Below are 16,529 nucleotides of genomic sequence, written 5' to 3' on the forward strand. Positions count from 1 at the left end.
ACACATCTCCCTTCGTTTTGTGTAAGTTGGGATTCATCATCCACGCAGTCGAAAGTTTTAACAGAGTGCCATCACCATGCTGAGCACTGAGTGAAAAAGCATCCTGGCTCCTTGAGCTAAAAAGTCCTGTGGAGGAGAGACACCATCTACAAGCCCACATACAAAGCGAGGAGCAGAAACAAACGGGCGACAGTGAGGAACAGACCAGGAAGTCAGATGGCACCTGAGGGGGGCGCCTGAAGGAAGAGCTTGGGGATAGGAGGAACCAAAAGGGCCCCCTGGCTGCAGAGTGAGGGGGCAGGACAGCAGAGGGGGCTCTGGATCCCACCCCTGCCGTGTGCAGGCGGCTGTGCTGGTGTTAGGGGTGCAGAGAGTACAGGACACACGTGTGAGCCTCCATGCTGTGTGGAGATCATCGGCTCTCCATTTCTTAACTTGCTTTTCTCACATTACTCCACAACCAGATGGCTCCATTATTTTAAGCAACACAGCATTCCTCCACAGTTTACATAACCATTTCCTACGCGTGCACTTTCAGGACAGTTTCCACTATTCCCAACGATGCTGCTGCAGCAAACATCCTTGGACGTGTACCTTTGTGAACTTGGGACAGATTACTGTACAGACGCCAAAACTGCTGAGTTAGAGGATTACACGATCCTTGGCCGCATCCAGAAACTTGGGTGGTGTGGTGAGTGCCTAGAAGTTGGGGCAGGGACAGCAGAGGTGGGACCCCAGGGAAGAGGCTTAACCAAGGTGAAGACAGAGCACTATTTCAAAGCCACCTCCACCCCATGGCAGTGGACAGTCATAATCTGCCCAAAGTCTCCGGCAAGAGGTTAAATGGTGTTCAGTAGCTCCAGTTTAAGGAGACAGGATGCTTTGATGGATGAAAGAACTGGGGATCTGTTACCTGGGAAATCTGCATCCCTGGAATATGTTACTTTCCCCAAGGGTGAGGGAGCAGATGGGGTGGTTCTCTGTCTTGGGGAGACTCGTGCTGGCATTTGCTTTTCAGTGGCAGTTAGGTAACTCATGTCCGATAGAGAGCAGATGCTATCTTTTCTATTACAAGATCCTGAGAAAATAAGTTCAAGACAAACACTGAATGCCACACACATTGACGTTTCTCCACATAATCCTCTAGAAACCTCAGGGTCAATTTAGAATTAAGGTCAAGGGCAGCGACCTCCCTTAGACTTGCTGGAGACATTCTGGCTCCTGATCCCAGCCCTCTCCTCCCCTCCTCAGCGCCCAGGGTCTTTCTTTTTTTTTTTTTTTTAATTTTTTTTTTAATGTTTATTTATTTCTGAGAGAGACAGAGAGAGAGCGAGGAAGGGAGAGAGAAAGAGGGAGACACAGAATCTGAATCAGGCTCCAGGCTCTGAGCTGTCAACACAGAGCCTGATGTGGGGCTCAAACTCACAAATCGTGAGATCAAGACCTGAACCGAAGTCAGATGCTTAACCAACTGAGGCACCCAGCCGCCCCTCCCAGGGTCTTTCCTTATGTGTTCCTGGATTTTTTTTCACCACTTCCACGATGGGAGGCTTGGTTCTACTGTGGACTGTCTGCCATGCAGGCATGGTTTCAACTTGTTGATATTCTTTGGGCTTATGATTTGGCAAACCCCCATCTTGCTGCAATCACTTCCCTTGTTGGACAATTTTAGCACTCCCTGCATGTCTCCACATTCTTATTCACATTAACTCCCAAATGCTCTGAAAATACCCCTCCTAAGTGGAAATACTGCGTTTCCATTCCTTGTTCCTGGAACACGAAATTATAAACACAGTTTCATAAATGGCAACCATTCATGCCTTCAATAAATATTTACTGAGCAGCAATTATATTCTGATCTCGGTGCTAGGTGCTGGGTATACACATGTGAACACAAACACAGCACCTCCCTCCTAATTTCAAACATTCCAAGTCAAGATATTACAAAGATGTGAATATCTACATCCTTGTTTGACCACAGGGCCTGGTCACGAGGCAACACAGCATGTGGCTAAGGGCATGCATGTCAGAGTTGGACCTTGGTTTCATACTTACTACTTAATGTGAACATGACCTCCCTGAGTCTCAGTTTCCTCATCTGCAAGATGAGGTACTACGATACCTGGTTCGTACAGTTGCCGGAGGGATGAAAGGTGAAAACGTAGTTACGTGTCCTCAGCACAGGGCCCGAAAGATCCTAAGTGATCAGTAACCATGATTATTCAATCAGGGGAAACGTACACATGTCCACAACACACATACCTGTCCTTTCAACTTGACCTCAATACCATAAACTTTCTTGGAGCCCAGTCACCTGTAACTCAGTGTGTTCCCACAGATTCTGGGGAGGCAGGAGGTAATGAGAAGCATTTGTATTCATTCATAACGGAACTGTTGTTAAAAGCAGAAGAATCTAGGTAGGTCTGGTAAAATCCTCTAATTCTCTGGGTTGCCTGAATCTATTATTTCTACAAAAGATCGTAAAACTCCTACACAAGCAATAAAACCAGTATGATCACTGTGGAGATATTTCACTTGATTCATTCAGCATAAAAGCCACTTCAAACCACTGCCTACCCCAACACAGGTTTTAGCTCATTATGTAAGAATCTCCCAAGGAAAACAAGGAAAATCAAATTCCTATTCTGTATATATTCTACCTGTTAGCAGTGATTATCTGCAGGTATGAGATAATCAGAGGCCTGTCACTTTCTTTTTTCTTTTTATGTTTGCTTACGGGTTACTTACTTTTAAAGAAACAAAATATGCGGGGCGCCTGGGTGGCTCAGTCGGTTAAGCGTCCGACTTCAGCTCAGGTCACGATCTCGCGGTCTGTGGGTTCGAGCCCCGCGTCGGGCTCTGGGCTGATGGCTCAGAGCCTGGAGCCTGCTTCCGATTCTGTGTCTCCCTCTCTCTCTGCCCCTCCCCCATTCATGCTCTGTCTCTCTCTGTCTCAAAAATAAAAGGTTAAAAAAAATTTTTTTAATAAAAAAAAAAAAAAAAAGAAACAAAATATGTAAAGAAAGCCAAAGTTCCCTACGGTCACTGCCTGCCAGCAAATTCCCTATGCAGCACCCCTCCCCGCCACCACCCGACCCCCTCACCCCTGGCACTCACTGCCCTCACACCAATGAGCTTTTTCCTTCCTGTACATTTTTATACATTTTATATGGAGATAGGTCTATTCACATTCAATGTAAAGTTTGGGGTAGTTTTAATTAGTTTCATTCCCCCCCCCTTGAAACATTCATTGTTTTTCAGGCCCATTATTCATACAGCTCTAGCTAATTCCTGGAACTAGCACATGCATTGAATTATTCCTCCCTGTAACTATAACATATGTTGTTCATCTGCCTCCCTATGGATGGCAAGCTGGCTTCCTGAGTTTTTTGCCCATATAAACTATGTGACAATGAACATCTGTGCATGCCTATATATATTTCCAGTGAGTTTCTACCTCACAGACCTCTGTAATGTTTGAATTTTTGTACTGAGGATGTATTAATATTGTAATCAGAAAATTCTATATAATAGGGAGATCCTTTCTTAATTTCCTTGTCAGTTCTCCCTTTAGTTCCTGAGTGTTGTGGTCAAGAAGCTAAGAATAGAAGACACAAACTTAATTCACCCCAAGCCCCCGTTTCAGCTTTCCCACAACCTAACTTAACCCTTCAGAAAACAAGTTACAACTACAACAGCACCCACGTCATGGAGTTACATCGCATTATCTTGTAAGCTCAACAGCATCACTGTTCTCACAGCTTTTACTTACGGCTAAATAAACATGGAGGCACAGGGAGCCATGAGCCGGGCATTTGCTAAGGGCTGTATCAGGATGACCCCACTTCATCCTCACAGCAACCCTATCTATGATGTAGATGGGATTTTTACCCCATTGTACAGGTGTGGTAGCTGAGGTACAGAGCTCAGCTCTGTACCGCCCTCCACATCGCCCTGTTCCCTGCCGTATTTTTCTCCACAGCACTGATTGCCTTGGCCACATTATTTCCCTTATTTGTCTATCTCCACCATCCAGGCCACAAACTTCCCACAGGCAGGGATTCCTGTCTGTTTTGTTTATTGGAACTGGGAGTGCTCAGGAAATGTCTGTTGAATGAATGAACCTGCCCAAGTCAGCACTAACGGGTGGCAGGCAGTCTGAGTCCAGAGCATAACATGGTATCTAACAATATTCTCTTCTTCGTTATTATTATCAACCAACGTGGGGAGTCAGGAAGACGGCGGAGTAGGAGGATCCTGAGCTCACCCTGTCCCACAGACATACCAAGAGAACAGCTACATCTATTCAACTAACTCTGAAAACGACCTGAAGACTGGTAGAACAGACCTTCCACAGTTTGTCATAAAGAGGAGGCCATACTGAAAAGGGCAGGAAGGGCAGAGACACGGGCACCAAACCCCTGGCGAGACTCCCACAAACAGAGGGACACCACAAGCACGGAGAAGCAAAAACGAGAGATCAGATCCTACACCAGGCACGCCCGGCACTGGGGTCTAACATTGGGAAGACAAGTCCCCATAGTATCTGGCTATGAAAATCAGTGCGGCTTGACTTCAGGAGCTTTTAAAATCCACAGAGCTTGGGGCGCCTGGGTGGCTCAGTCGGTTAAGCGGCCGACTTCGGCTCAGGTCACGATCTCGCAGTCCGTGAGTTCGAGCCCCGCGTCGGGCTCTGTGCTGACAGCTCGGAGCCTGGAGCCTGTTTCATATTCTGTGTCTCCCTCTCTCTCTGCCCCTCCCCCGTTCATGCTCTGTCTCTCTCTGTCTCAAAAATAAATAAACGTTAAACAAAAAATTTTAAAAATAAATAAATAAATAAAATCCACAGAGCTTAACTCGGGGCATTTTATTATCAACCAACACAAATTGGTGATGTTGAAGATAGAAGTATTAGTCACACTCCATCCAGAGAGGTAATTTTGCTGAAGCCACAGTCCCTTGGGTTTTCCTTTAAGTTGTCTTCCGAGATCTTAATTACTCTCCAAGTCAGGAAAGAAAAGAAGAATGAAAAATGAAAATCAGTTTATTGACAGAGATGTGTCCCCGAAACTGCCAAGGATAAGAAATGTTGGTCTTCAAGAAACCTGGCCATCAATCAGTTTCCCCTACAGGTCCCTGCTTGTGAGTTGGGGAAGGAGAACATGTCCTGAAATCGTCCTAACCCAACCAGTAAATCTACCCCACCCTGCAGCCTCACTCAAGACAAATAGAGGCAAGAGGACCCCAGGAAGGTGGACCAAACCACCCCCCTCAACTTCTTTCAGATTGAGAAAAAGAGGTGACAAGGAGAAGACCTGTTGCCTGACCCCTCTTACCCATCCAGATGAGACCCAACAAGCCTGAAATACGACATTTCCCCCAAAAGCCCAAACACCTCCCCTCCCCGCAGATGCCCTTGGCAAGAAAACCGCCTGTCGGAAGAACTTTTTGGGAAACTCAACTCCAGAATAGTTGAATGAACCTTAAAGGATCCAGCAACACCTCAGAGAAATGTCCAGGAATGTGATCTACTTTGTACTTAGAGCCCCTGGCTCCTAGAGACAGATTTTTCAGATAAGGCTTTGGCATGCTTGCCAGCAGGTTGGCAACAACTTAACACTGAAAACAGCCCAAGGAACTTTAAGAATAGCCAGTTCCCGCATGGTGGGATGCTTTGCAACCTTTGGAAAGAATAAACAAGATATAAATGTACTAATTGAGAAAGATAAGTCAGGTACACTGCTCAATGAGACAGTGCTTCAGTACAGTAAGTGCTAGCATCTCATTTATGTAAAAAATCTGGTGCATGCTTGCTCATGTGCACGCGCGCGCACACACACACACACACACACACACAAAATACAAGATCACAGACCTACGTGTTAACAGTACTCTTGGAGAGAGTGGAATGGGGTCTGGGAGAAGTTTTACGGTACTCAGCATTTTTGCAGTGAGCAAATGTTACTTTTATGATCTCAAAAAATGTGATAAAGAAAAGCAGCTGTGGGGAGATTTCACTCTTCTCCCCCCAACTTACATCCCCAGAGTGAATCTGGAGAGCAGGAATCGTGCTATCTACAAGTCCCACATGCATGTACATTTGAAGGCCATTCCCTCACCTCCACGTGACCACAGAGGAGGAAGATCTTAATTAGATCTCGTGCCCACAAAGGCTTGGGAGGCTGACAATTTTCCCTGAAGGATATTTCTGCATGATCTTTTTGATGTTCAAGTCTTCCAAGCATTAGCTCCTCATTAGGCAGCCTACCGAAAGAACAAGAGCTGCTGCATTTGGGGCCTGTGTGATGCAAAAGGAGTTTTATCTCTTGTTTCTATTGCCTCGCCAAAGTGACCATTTGTAACACTCCTTCCAACATACAGCTGAGCCTTTAGCCACCACCTGTGCACAGATCTGCAGCCCCACTCCAGGCCAGACAAGCAGGTCCGCAGCTGAGTGAGTTGGCCAGGGACTGGCTCTACAGCACCCTACATCAGCAGTGACCCCTGAGTTCCAACCCTGAGTTGCATTCTGTAGTAGCACAGAATGTTCTGGGTAGAGGCTTTCTCTTGGGATTCTAGATGTGAACCCCAACTTTGACACTGGGCAGCCCATGAAACCTCTCTGCAACTCAACCTTGTTTGTTCACCTGTAAAACGTCTGCGATCACGGTACCCACCTAACTCGGCTGTTTTAAGGCTTGAGCGGTACAACAAAACGGCGGCAGGTGCAAAAGCTGTGCACAGAGCACGGGAGCTGTTACTGCTGTTAAGTGCTTACCAAGCGCATGAGGCCCCGGGGTTGCCCTTTGACCCACTTCCCACTTTTCAGAAGAAACTCAGGTTCACAGAAGGGCAGTTTGCTGCACCTACAACACAAACTCTTTTCATAATCATTTCCTTCTCTGTGAATTCCAGCACTTTACCCAAACTCAAAGATCAAAAGAGAAAATATTCCAGAGTCCTGCTCGAGCAAGAAATTGGCCTCTGGGAATCAGTGTTACCGGGGAAAGCCTCTCCTTGGTTTGCTGGAAGAAAGCCAGCTCCTTGGAAGGCGCGGACACCCTTTGGGGACTGCACCCCGGAGGCGCGAGTCCCGCACCCTTTCCCAATTCCCAGCAGTGGACATGGGCTCTCCCCGCACTGCGGCCTTGCCTTTTCCTTAGGGAATGGGTGAACTTTGGCTGAAAAGGGCCTTTTCCTTTGTTTTTCCGTTCGGACTTCCTTGGACGCGGGCAAGAATTAAAGATTCAGAAATAACCACGGAAAAGACAGAAAAGCTCCTGCTAAGAGGGACTTTGGTGGACATGTCGTCCGGGTGGGTGGCGAAGGCCCTGTGCAGACACCGCGGCGACTAAGAGGCCGGGAGGGATGGGAGGGTGGGCGAGAAAATGGAACCAAGAGAACTGGCGCAGGAAAGCGGCCGGCGGCCGAACGAAAACAGGTAAGTGGCCGAAGTCACATCTGGATAATGAAACGGGGGGCGGGGGCTGCCAGAGGCGGTGAAGGGGCCAAAACGCTAGCGGGGAGGGAAGGTGTGCGTAAAGATCAAGCGCAGCAAACCCCTCGAGCCCCAACTGGGTAAACTGGAGCCCGAAGAGGCCCAGAGCCTTCCCAGCCGGCGAGCGCCGTCTCCGCGAGAGAACAAAGCCCCGGGGCCAACGGCCTCACCTGGTTGAAGAGGACTTCAGGCTGCTGGTTGGGGGCCGGTACCGCCTGGGTGGCGGCGGCCGACAGGAGGCGGCGGCCCAGGCGGGGCCCGAGACTGGCAGCGGCGCGGAACATGCTGCGGCGGGACCGGGCGCGCGAGACGTTGCGCGGGCAACTTGGACAAGGCTGCAGGCTGGGGCGGTGGGGGGAGAAGGGGATCACGGCAACCGCGACCTCTCCCCGCCCCCGGCGCGGCCGCCAATGGGCAGGCGCGAGGAGGGGCCGAGGGGGGGCGTGTCTGCCACCTCCACCGGGTTCCTGGCGCAGCTGCCCCGCAGCCCACCCCTCCCCCTCCCACCCAAGGCCCTGGGCTGATCCCTGCTCCGCACCCCTTGGTGCACCGCTACTGGCCCCCGCGTGCGCGCCGGATGTGTGGACTCACCCGACCTTGCGAACTCAGCGCGCATGGACCCCCCAATGTGTGCCCTAACCCTGATGTGGACGGGCCTGATCCGGAGCGACCCTGGCCCTGACTTCTGGGGGCTACTGTAAAGGGGAGAGACACCGACCTTAAACCAAACACGAAGTAATTTCAGAAAGGGGTGAGGAATGTGAAGGAAACAGGGTGAATACAGGGTTGGAGCGGAGAGCACGGCTTTTAAGTGACCCGTGAGACCCGAATTGTTTTCAGAAGGTCTTACAGGCAGTGGTGAGGAGTTCACAGAAGGATGACTTCTGTGAACTCGTTTCTCATTCTGTGGAGAATGGACAAATGGACAAGAGACCGGGGGGGGGGGGAAGGCAAGGGTTTTGCAAACTGTTTCATTCAAGGGACATTCTGGAGCAGGACAGTGGGGAGAACAGGGAGGAATCAGAGGAGGTTTGCTAGGAAGGGGGATGGACGCAGGGTCAGATGTGTGCATTTCAACCAGATAATAAATACCAACAAAAGCAGGAGGAGGAGGTGAAAAAACCTGCAGGTGTCTGCCTTGCTGTTGAGGCTCTTGCCCCTGGAGCGGAGGTTGACCAATGCCCAGGGATTAAATACCAGGCAAAGTTGTTGATCTAAGGTCTGAAGGAGACTCACAGTGTGTGTGCGTGTGTGTGCGTGTGTGTGTGTGTGTGTGTGTGTGTGTGTTTTGCTTTGCTTTGCTTTGCTTTGCTTTGCTTTGAAGAGCTAACATGGTATCAAAAGGATAAATAATTAACAGAGCTGCTATAACAGATATGCCACGGAGTTCCAGTAACCAAACACAATACAGTCCCAATTCACTTCGAGTCTCACACAGATGTTCCCCTCCAGACAGAAGCCCAGGGACCCAGGCTCTTTTCTTTGTATGACTCTGATGCTCAGACGTGATTCCCAAAGTCACTAGGGAGCTCAACGTCATTTCAGACACCCAGAGGAGAAAAATGCGTTAAAGATGGCACATAGGGAGTTTTTATGGCTGAGCCTGTTTACTGGCTAGAATTTAGTCGCTTGGCCATTCCTCCAGATAAAGGAGTCTGGAAAATGAGCTGTGTGCCCAGGAAGAGGGGGCAATAGGTTTGGAGATCAGCTGCAGAGATAAACTGAACCGCACTCTTTTCTGAAAGCAGCCCTCAGGCCGCCACCTTTCTTTCTTCAAGACATCCTGTTTTTTTCACCTAATAATACATGTGGGAGATGGTTCTTCACCCTCACACAAGGAAGGTGTCTCCATTCTGTTAAACAGTTACACAGAATTCCACTGGATTCATGTACCATTTTTATTTAATGAATTCCCCAAGGATGGATTTTTAGGTTGTTTCCAATCTTGGGCCATTATAAACAATGCCAAAATGTGTATCTTTGACTTACTTGGGAAATTCGTAGAAATGGAGCTGATAAAGGATATTTACAATTTAAATCTACACATCGGCTCTTGAACAACACGGGTTTGAACCGTGCAAGTCCACTTAGATGCAGATTTTTTACAGTACTGTAAATATATTTTCTTTTCCTTATGATTTTCTTAACATTTTCTGTATCCTACTTTATTGTATGAATGCAGTACATAATACATATAACATACAAAATATGTGTCAATTGACTCTTTATGTCATCAATAAGTCTTCTGGTCAACAGTGGGCTATTAATAGTTAAGTGCTGGGGGAGTCAAAAGTTACATGTGGATTTTTGACTGTGTAGGGGGATCTGCGCTCCTAACTCCTGTGTTATTCCAGGGTTTACTTTAGATATTGCTGTATTACCCTCTGTAGAGGCTTGATTAACTTACAACTGCCCCACGCCGTCACATATGAGTTTCCTCACACCCTCAGCAATACAATTTATCAGACTTTTTAAAACTTTATTAATCATATAGGTGAAAAGTAGCAATTCACTCTCGCATTAATTTGCATTTCCCTTCCTAGGAGTGAGCTTGAACATCTTTGCCTGTATGAAGTCCTGCATTCTTCCTCTGCTACAAATGAACTGTTCAGGTACCTTGCTCAGTTTTTTATTGGATTGTTGTTGGTTTCTTTAAAACTGATTTCTAGCTGCTTTCTATATATCAATGCAATGAACATTTGGTCATTTCATATATGGTCCAAATATTTTCTGCCATCATCATTGATCCTTTTACTTAGCTTATGCCTTCTTTGGTTTTGTTTTTGTCTTAAAGGTTTTGTTGTTGTTGTTGTAGGAGGGGCTGTCCACTGTTTTGGTTTTTTTTTTTTTAAGTTTATTTACTTATTTAAGTAATCTCCACACCCAACGTGGGGCTCCAACCCACAACTCCAAGATCAAGAGTTGCACGTTCTTCCGACTGAGCCAGCCAGGTGCCCCTCTCCAGTGTTTTCTTTTACGTTTCTGGCTTTTATGTCATGCCTAGAAAGCCTCTTCCACTCAGATTATCTTTTGTTTTATTATTTTTTTATTTATTTTTTAATGTTTATTTATTTTGAGACAGAGAGAAAGTGGGGGAGGGGCAGAGTGGGAGAGAGAGAGAATGTCAAGCAGGCTTCTCACTGTCAGCGCAGAGTCCAACACGGGGTACTCGATCCCAAGGATTAGGAGACCATGACCTGTTGCTCAACCCACTGAGCCACCCACACGCCCCTCAGATTATGTTTTATTTTTTATTTTTTTTAACGTTTATTTATTTTTGAGACAGAGCATGAATGGGGGAGGGTCAGAGAGAGGGAGACACAGAATCCGAAGCAGGCTCCAGGCTCTGAGCGGTCAGCACAGAGCCCGACGCGGGGCTCGAACTCACAGACCGCGAGATCATGACCTGAGCCAAAGTCAGCCACTTAACCGACTGAGCCACCCAGGCGCCCCTTTTTTTTTTCAGATTATTTTTTAAATGTCTCCTATATTTTTTTTCTGTTATTTATTTTTCAGCTTTATGGGCATATAACTGACATATAACATTGTGTAAGTTAGATACAATCCTGTATTGCAAAATGATTGCCACAATAGCATTAGCTAATACCTCTATCGTGTTATATGATTACCATTTCTTTTTTTCTGTGGTAAGAACATTTGAGGTATACTCTCTTAGCAACTTTCAAGAATATAAGTATATAATACGATATTGGTAATTGTAATCCCCATACTGTACCAGATCGCCAGAATTTATTGATCTTATAACTAAAGTTTGTACCCTTTAACCAACATTTCCCCACTTCCTTCAGCATCTAGCAGCAGGTAACCACCATTCTACTTTCTTTCTGTGAGTTCAGCTCTTTTAGATTCCAAATATAATACAAATCATACAGTATTTTTTAAGAGATTTTATCTTTTTTCAAGCGATCTCTACACCCAATGTGGGGCTCGAACCTACAACCCCAAGATCAAGAGTCGCACGCTCTACCAACTGAGCCAACCAGGTGTCCTAACTATATTTATCTTTCTGTCTGACTTACTTCGCTTAGCATAATGCCCTCAAGGTTCATCCATAATGTTGCAAATGGCAGGGTTTCTTTCTCATGCCTGAATTATATTCCACTGTACTTACGTACCACATTTTCTTTATCCCTACTGGACGCTTAGGTTGTTTCTGTATCTTGGCTGTTGTGAATGATGCTGCAGAGTGAATATGAAAGTGCAGATATCTCTTCAAAATCCCGTTTTCATTTCCTTTGGATATATACTCAGAAGTGGGATTGCTGGACCATTTGGCAGTTCTATTTTTAATTTTTTTTACGTCTATTTATTTGGGGGGGGGTGAAAGCACACAAGCGGGGAGGGGGGGCGGGCAGAGAGACAGAGAGACAGAGAGACAAAGAGACAGAGGATCCGAAGTGGGCTCTGAGCTGACAGCAGCGAACCCGATGAGGGGCCCGAAATCGCGAACCGTGACATCATGCCCTGAGCCGAAGTCAGGCACTTAACCAACTGAGCCACCCAGGCGCCCCTCTATTTTTATTTTTTGAGGAAATTTAATACTGTTTTCCATAGTGACTGCATCAATTTACCTTCCCACCAACAGTGCACAAGGATTCCCTTTTCTTCACAGGCTCACCAACAATTTATCTCTCGTGTGTTTGATGAATAGCCATTCTAACAGGTGTGAGATGATATCTCATTGTGGTTTCGAATACTATGTCCCTGATGATGAATGATGTTGAACATCTTTCCGTGTGCCTGTTGGCCATTTGTGTGTCTTCTTTGGAAAAATGTTTACTCAGTTCCTCTATTTTTTTTTTTTTTTTTTGAGAGAGAGAGAGAGAGAGCAGGGGAGGGGCAGAGAGAGAGAGGGAGAGAGAGAGTCCCAGGTAGGTTCTGCACTGTCAGCACTGTGAGATCACAACCTGAGCCAAAATCAAGAGCTGAACACTTAACTGACTGAACCATCCAGGCACCCCCCCAGTGCCCATTTTTTTAATCAGACAGGTTTTGTTTGGGTTTTTGGGTTTTGTTTGGTTGGACATTAACCCCTTATCAGGTGTGTAATTTGAAAATGTTTTCTCTCCTTCCATAGGCTGCTTTTTCTTTTTTTTTCCTCTTTTTTTCTTTTTGAGAGAGAGAGAGAGCGCACGAGTGAGCGAGGGGCAGAGGGAGAGAGAGAAAGAGAGAGAGTGTGTGTGGAGTGTGGAACCCAGAGTGGGGCTCAAGCTCACCCGGAGTGGGACTCAAGCTCTCACACTGTGGGGCTTGAACTCACAAACCGTGAGATCACAACCTGAGCCAAAGTTGGACGCTTAACCGACTGAGCCTCCCAGGCACCCCATAGGCTGCTTTTTCATTTTGTTGATTCTTCCACAGTACAGAAGCTTTTCAGTTTGATGTAGTCCCATTCACTAATTTTTGCTTTTGATGCTTGTGCTTTTGGAGTTATAGGCAAAAAAAAAAGTTGCCAAGACCAATGTCAGATAGCTTTTTCCCTATATTTTTTTCTAGGAGTTTTATGGCTTCAGGTCTTATGTTCAACTCTTTATTCCATTTCAAGTTAACTTTTATGAGTGATGTAAGATAGGGGTCCAACTTCACTCTTCTGCCTCTGGTTATCCAGTTTTCCCAACACAGTTTATTGAATGTTTACTTATTTGTTTTCAAGTACTTTTATTGCTTGTATTTTACACTCTCAAATGGGATTCTTTTATTAATTTTGGTAGAAGGAAAGATTTAGGGATCCAATTCTTTTTTCTTTTTTTAGATGTTTCTCAGGGTTCCTAACATCACTTATTCAATAATTCATCTTCCCCACCCCCCATCATTATGAAAAGCTACCTTTTTGTATCCTAAGTGCCCTTAAGCAGTTGTGTATTTCTGAACAATCTTCTGTTGCCTGGATCTGTCTCTTTGTATTCCAGTATGATGCTGTTTTGGTCACTGTATCTTTCTTGTAGTTCTTGTATTATCATTTGTAGTATCATTTTTTTTTTCATTTCTCTTAACCAGGATATTTAAGCTTGGAAGTGATGAGTTTGCCTATGTGCTTTGAGGGAGCCTCTGGAGATAACAAAGAAAACTGGTTGTAGACAGGAGACAGGCCAGTGGTGAGAGCTGACACGAGAGGTGATGAGGGCCTCGTTAGAAGCAGTGGGGATGGCTGGGAGGGAGCACCTAGAGACAGAATTTTTTTTTTTTCAACGTTTATTTATTTTTGGGACAGAGAGAGACAGAGCATGAACGGGGGAGGGGCAGAGAGAGAGGGAGACACAGAATCGGAAACAGGCTCCAGGCTCCGAGCCATCAGCCCAGAGCCTGATGCGGGGCTCGAACTCACGGACCTCGAGATCGTGACCTGGCTGAAGTCGGACGCTTAACCGACTGCGCCACCCAGGAGCCCCTAGAGACAGAATTGATGAGAGTGAAGGAGGAGTGGAAAATGGTGCTGACATTTGTCCCCCGTGCTGGCCACGAAGAAGGGGAAGCCGTAAAGTTGGTTGTGGGATGGGGAAGGAGAAATGCATTCGCTTACAAACATTCATATACATTGAGAGAGTGGGCAACGACATGCTTGGGTCCCGCCAGTGTGCATGGGCGTGTGTCTCAGTACAGCGCACACGTTGGGTCACAGATTTATTTTGTTTAGTTTGTTCATCTGTGGTGCTGACCATCTCCCACCACAGCTTTCCCACCCCTGGTCTCTTAGTTGGGGGAGTGGGGGGCATCTTCCCCATGCCCATCCTACCCTCTCTGCTTACGGAAATCTTATCACAATTCAGGCCAAATCCCATCCTCTGGGGAAGTCTTCCATAACCACATTAGCCTTCGTCAGTGGCTTTCACACGGTCTTCAATTCACAGTCATCCAAACACTGCAGATCAAAATCAACTGGATGTGCTGAAATCCCGATATACTTGTGGCTCCGTGTGGCTCAGTCTGTCCAAAGCATTAACTCAAATTTAACTCTCCCTGACAGTGTGTGTTGCTCTTTTCTATCTTTCTTTCAATTTCTTTTCTTGCTCTTTTTTTTTTTTTAATTTTTTTTTTTTCAACGTTTATTTATTTTTGGGACAGAGAGAGACAGAGCATGAACGGGGAAGGGGCAGAGAGAGAGGGAGACACAGAGTCGGAAACAGGCTCCAGGCTCTGAGCCATCAGCCCAGAGCCTGACGCGGGGCTCGAACTCACGGACCGCGAGATCGTGACCTGGCTGAAGTCGGACGCTCAACCGACTGCGCCACCCAGGCGCCCCTCTTTTCTTGCTCTTAAGGAAGTCTTTGTTCTGATTTTAAAAAGGGGTAAGGGGGGTGGTGCTTGGGGTTGAGCATCTGACTCTCGGTCTCAGTTTAGGCCTTGATATCAGGGTCATGAGTTCAAGAACGACATTGGGCTCCCGCGCTGGGCATGAAGCCTACTTTAAAAAACAAAACAAAACTCTTTTTCTCTAGTTCCAGCTTTCTCACTTGTTCTCCATTGCCCTTTGTCCATGGACTCATTGCCAGGAACTGAGCTGACCAAAGCAAAGAATACTTAAAAAGCTAAAGAGTTGCCTGACTTGCTCAGCCAGTGGGATGTGCTACTCTTGATCTCGGGATTGTAAATTTAATCCCCACAGTGGTTGTAGAGATTACTTAAAAATAAAATCTTGGGACACCTGGGTGGCTTAGTCAGTTAAGCATCCGACTTTGGCTCAGGCCATGATCTCACAATTCATGAGTTCAAGCCCTGCGTCGGGCTCTGTGCTGACAGCTCGGAGCCTGGAATCTGCTTCGGATTCTGTGTCTCCCTCTCTCTCTGCTCCTCCCCTGCTCATGTTCTCTCTCTCTTTTTATATATATTTAATATATATAAAATATATATTAAAAAAATAAAATCTTTAGGGGAGCCTGGGTGGCTCAGTCACTTGAGCAGCCCACTCTTTTTTTTTTTTAAAGAATACTTTGCACATTTTTCTACATCTTGCTTTTCTTTTTTTTTTTTAATTTTTTTTAACGTTTATTTATTTTTTTGAGACAGAGAGAGACAGAGCATGAACGGGGGAGGGTCAGAGAGAGGGAGACACAGAATCTGAAACAGGCTCCAGGCTCTGAGCTGTCAGCACAGAGCCCGACGCGGGGCTTGAACTCACAGACCGCAAGATCATGACCTGAGCCGAAGTCGGCCGCTTAACCGACTGAGCCACCCAGGCGCCCCGAGCAGCCCACTCTTGATTCTGGCTCAGGTATGATCCCAGGGTCGTGGGATCCAGCCCCACATTGGACTGCATGCGCAGTGTGGAGCCTGCTTAAGATTCTCTCTCTCTTTTCCTCTCTCTCTCCCTCTGCCCCTCTTCCCTGCTCACTCTCTTCTCTCTCAAATAAAAACTAACAAACTAATTAATAAATAATAAAATCTTTAAAAAGAAAGGGCAGAAGATGAAGCAGGGGGAGGAAGTAAGCAAGCGAAATGAAATTTCTTTCCAGCGTGATGTAGCAGGGAGAGATGTGAACGGTCTGACATGAACCAGCGCTGTCCTTCACTGTGTCCCTGGGAGAAGCCCCAAGTTGAGTAAGAGTCGTTTCACTTGTTGGGAGCACGTATACAAACTCTTAGCTTTGCAAGAAACTAAAACATCTCATGGTTAGGGCCCATGTTATTTTCATGTTGAAAATGATCCAGTTCCATCTACTGTCTAAAACAGGTGGTAACAAAGGTGTCCTTTGGAGTCACTGAGTGGTGAGATTTGATTAATTAGCATCTATCCTGGGACACTGACTCTATCTAATGGAAGCTGTTTGTTTGTTTGTTTGTTTTCCTTTCCAAACAATGGATATGAGGTGGGCAATTCAAAGCAACACTTAAGCAGGGAGAGATATTCTGCCTCAGAAGCAGGAGAAAAATGTGGTGAGGCCCTCCTTATTTGCATATACACAGACACTCGTGACTCCACACTCATTCACCACACTGCACATGCAGTCAGGCGCACCGGTATACCGTTCCAGTCCGTGAAGGCAGCAAGGAGGTATTCCCTAGATTACCCAGC

The 16,529-nt window shown here is 46.4% G+C and overlaps 1 protein-coding gene across 1 annotated transcript in view; it reads right to left on the reverse strand.

Annotated features, from left to right (window-relative positions):
- The window catches only part of ALDH2 (aldehyde dehydrogenase 2 family member), a 28,101-nt gene extending 20,304 nt beyond the window's left edge, over positions 1-7,797 (reverse strand). Inside the window, exon 1 of the mRNA XM_030336619.1 lies at positions 7,669-7,797. Within this exon, the coding sequence (XP_030192479.1) occupies positions 7,669-7,782 (114 nt within the window). The 5' untranslated portion in view covers positions 7,783-7,797. The remainder of the gene's footprint in view (positions 1-7,668) is intronic.
- Positions 7,798-16,529: the final 8,732 nt, after the last annotated feature.

The sequence above is a fragment of the Lynx canadensis genome, chromosome D3, assembly GCF_007474595.2.
Source record: "Lynx canadensis isolate LIC74 chromosome D3, mLynCan4.pri.v2, whole genome shotgun sequence".
Taxonomy (NCBI): domain Eukaryota; kingdom Metazoa; phylum Chordata; class Mammalia; order Carnivora; family Felidae; genus Lynx; species Lynx canadensis.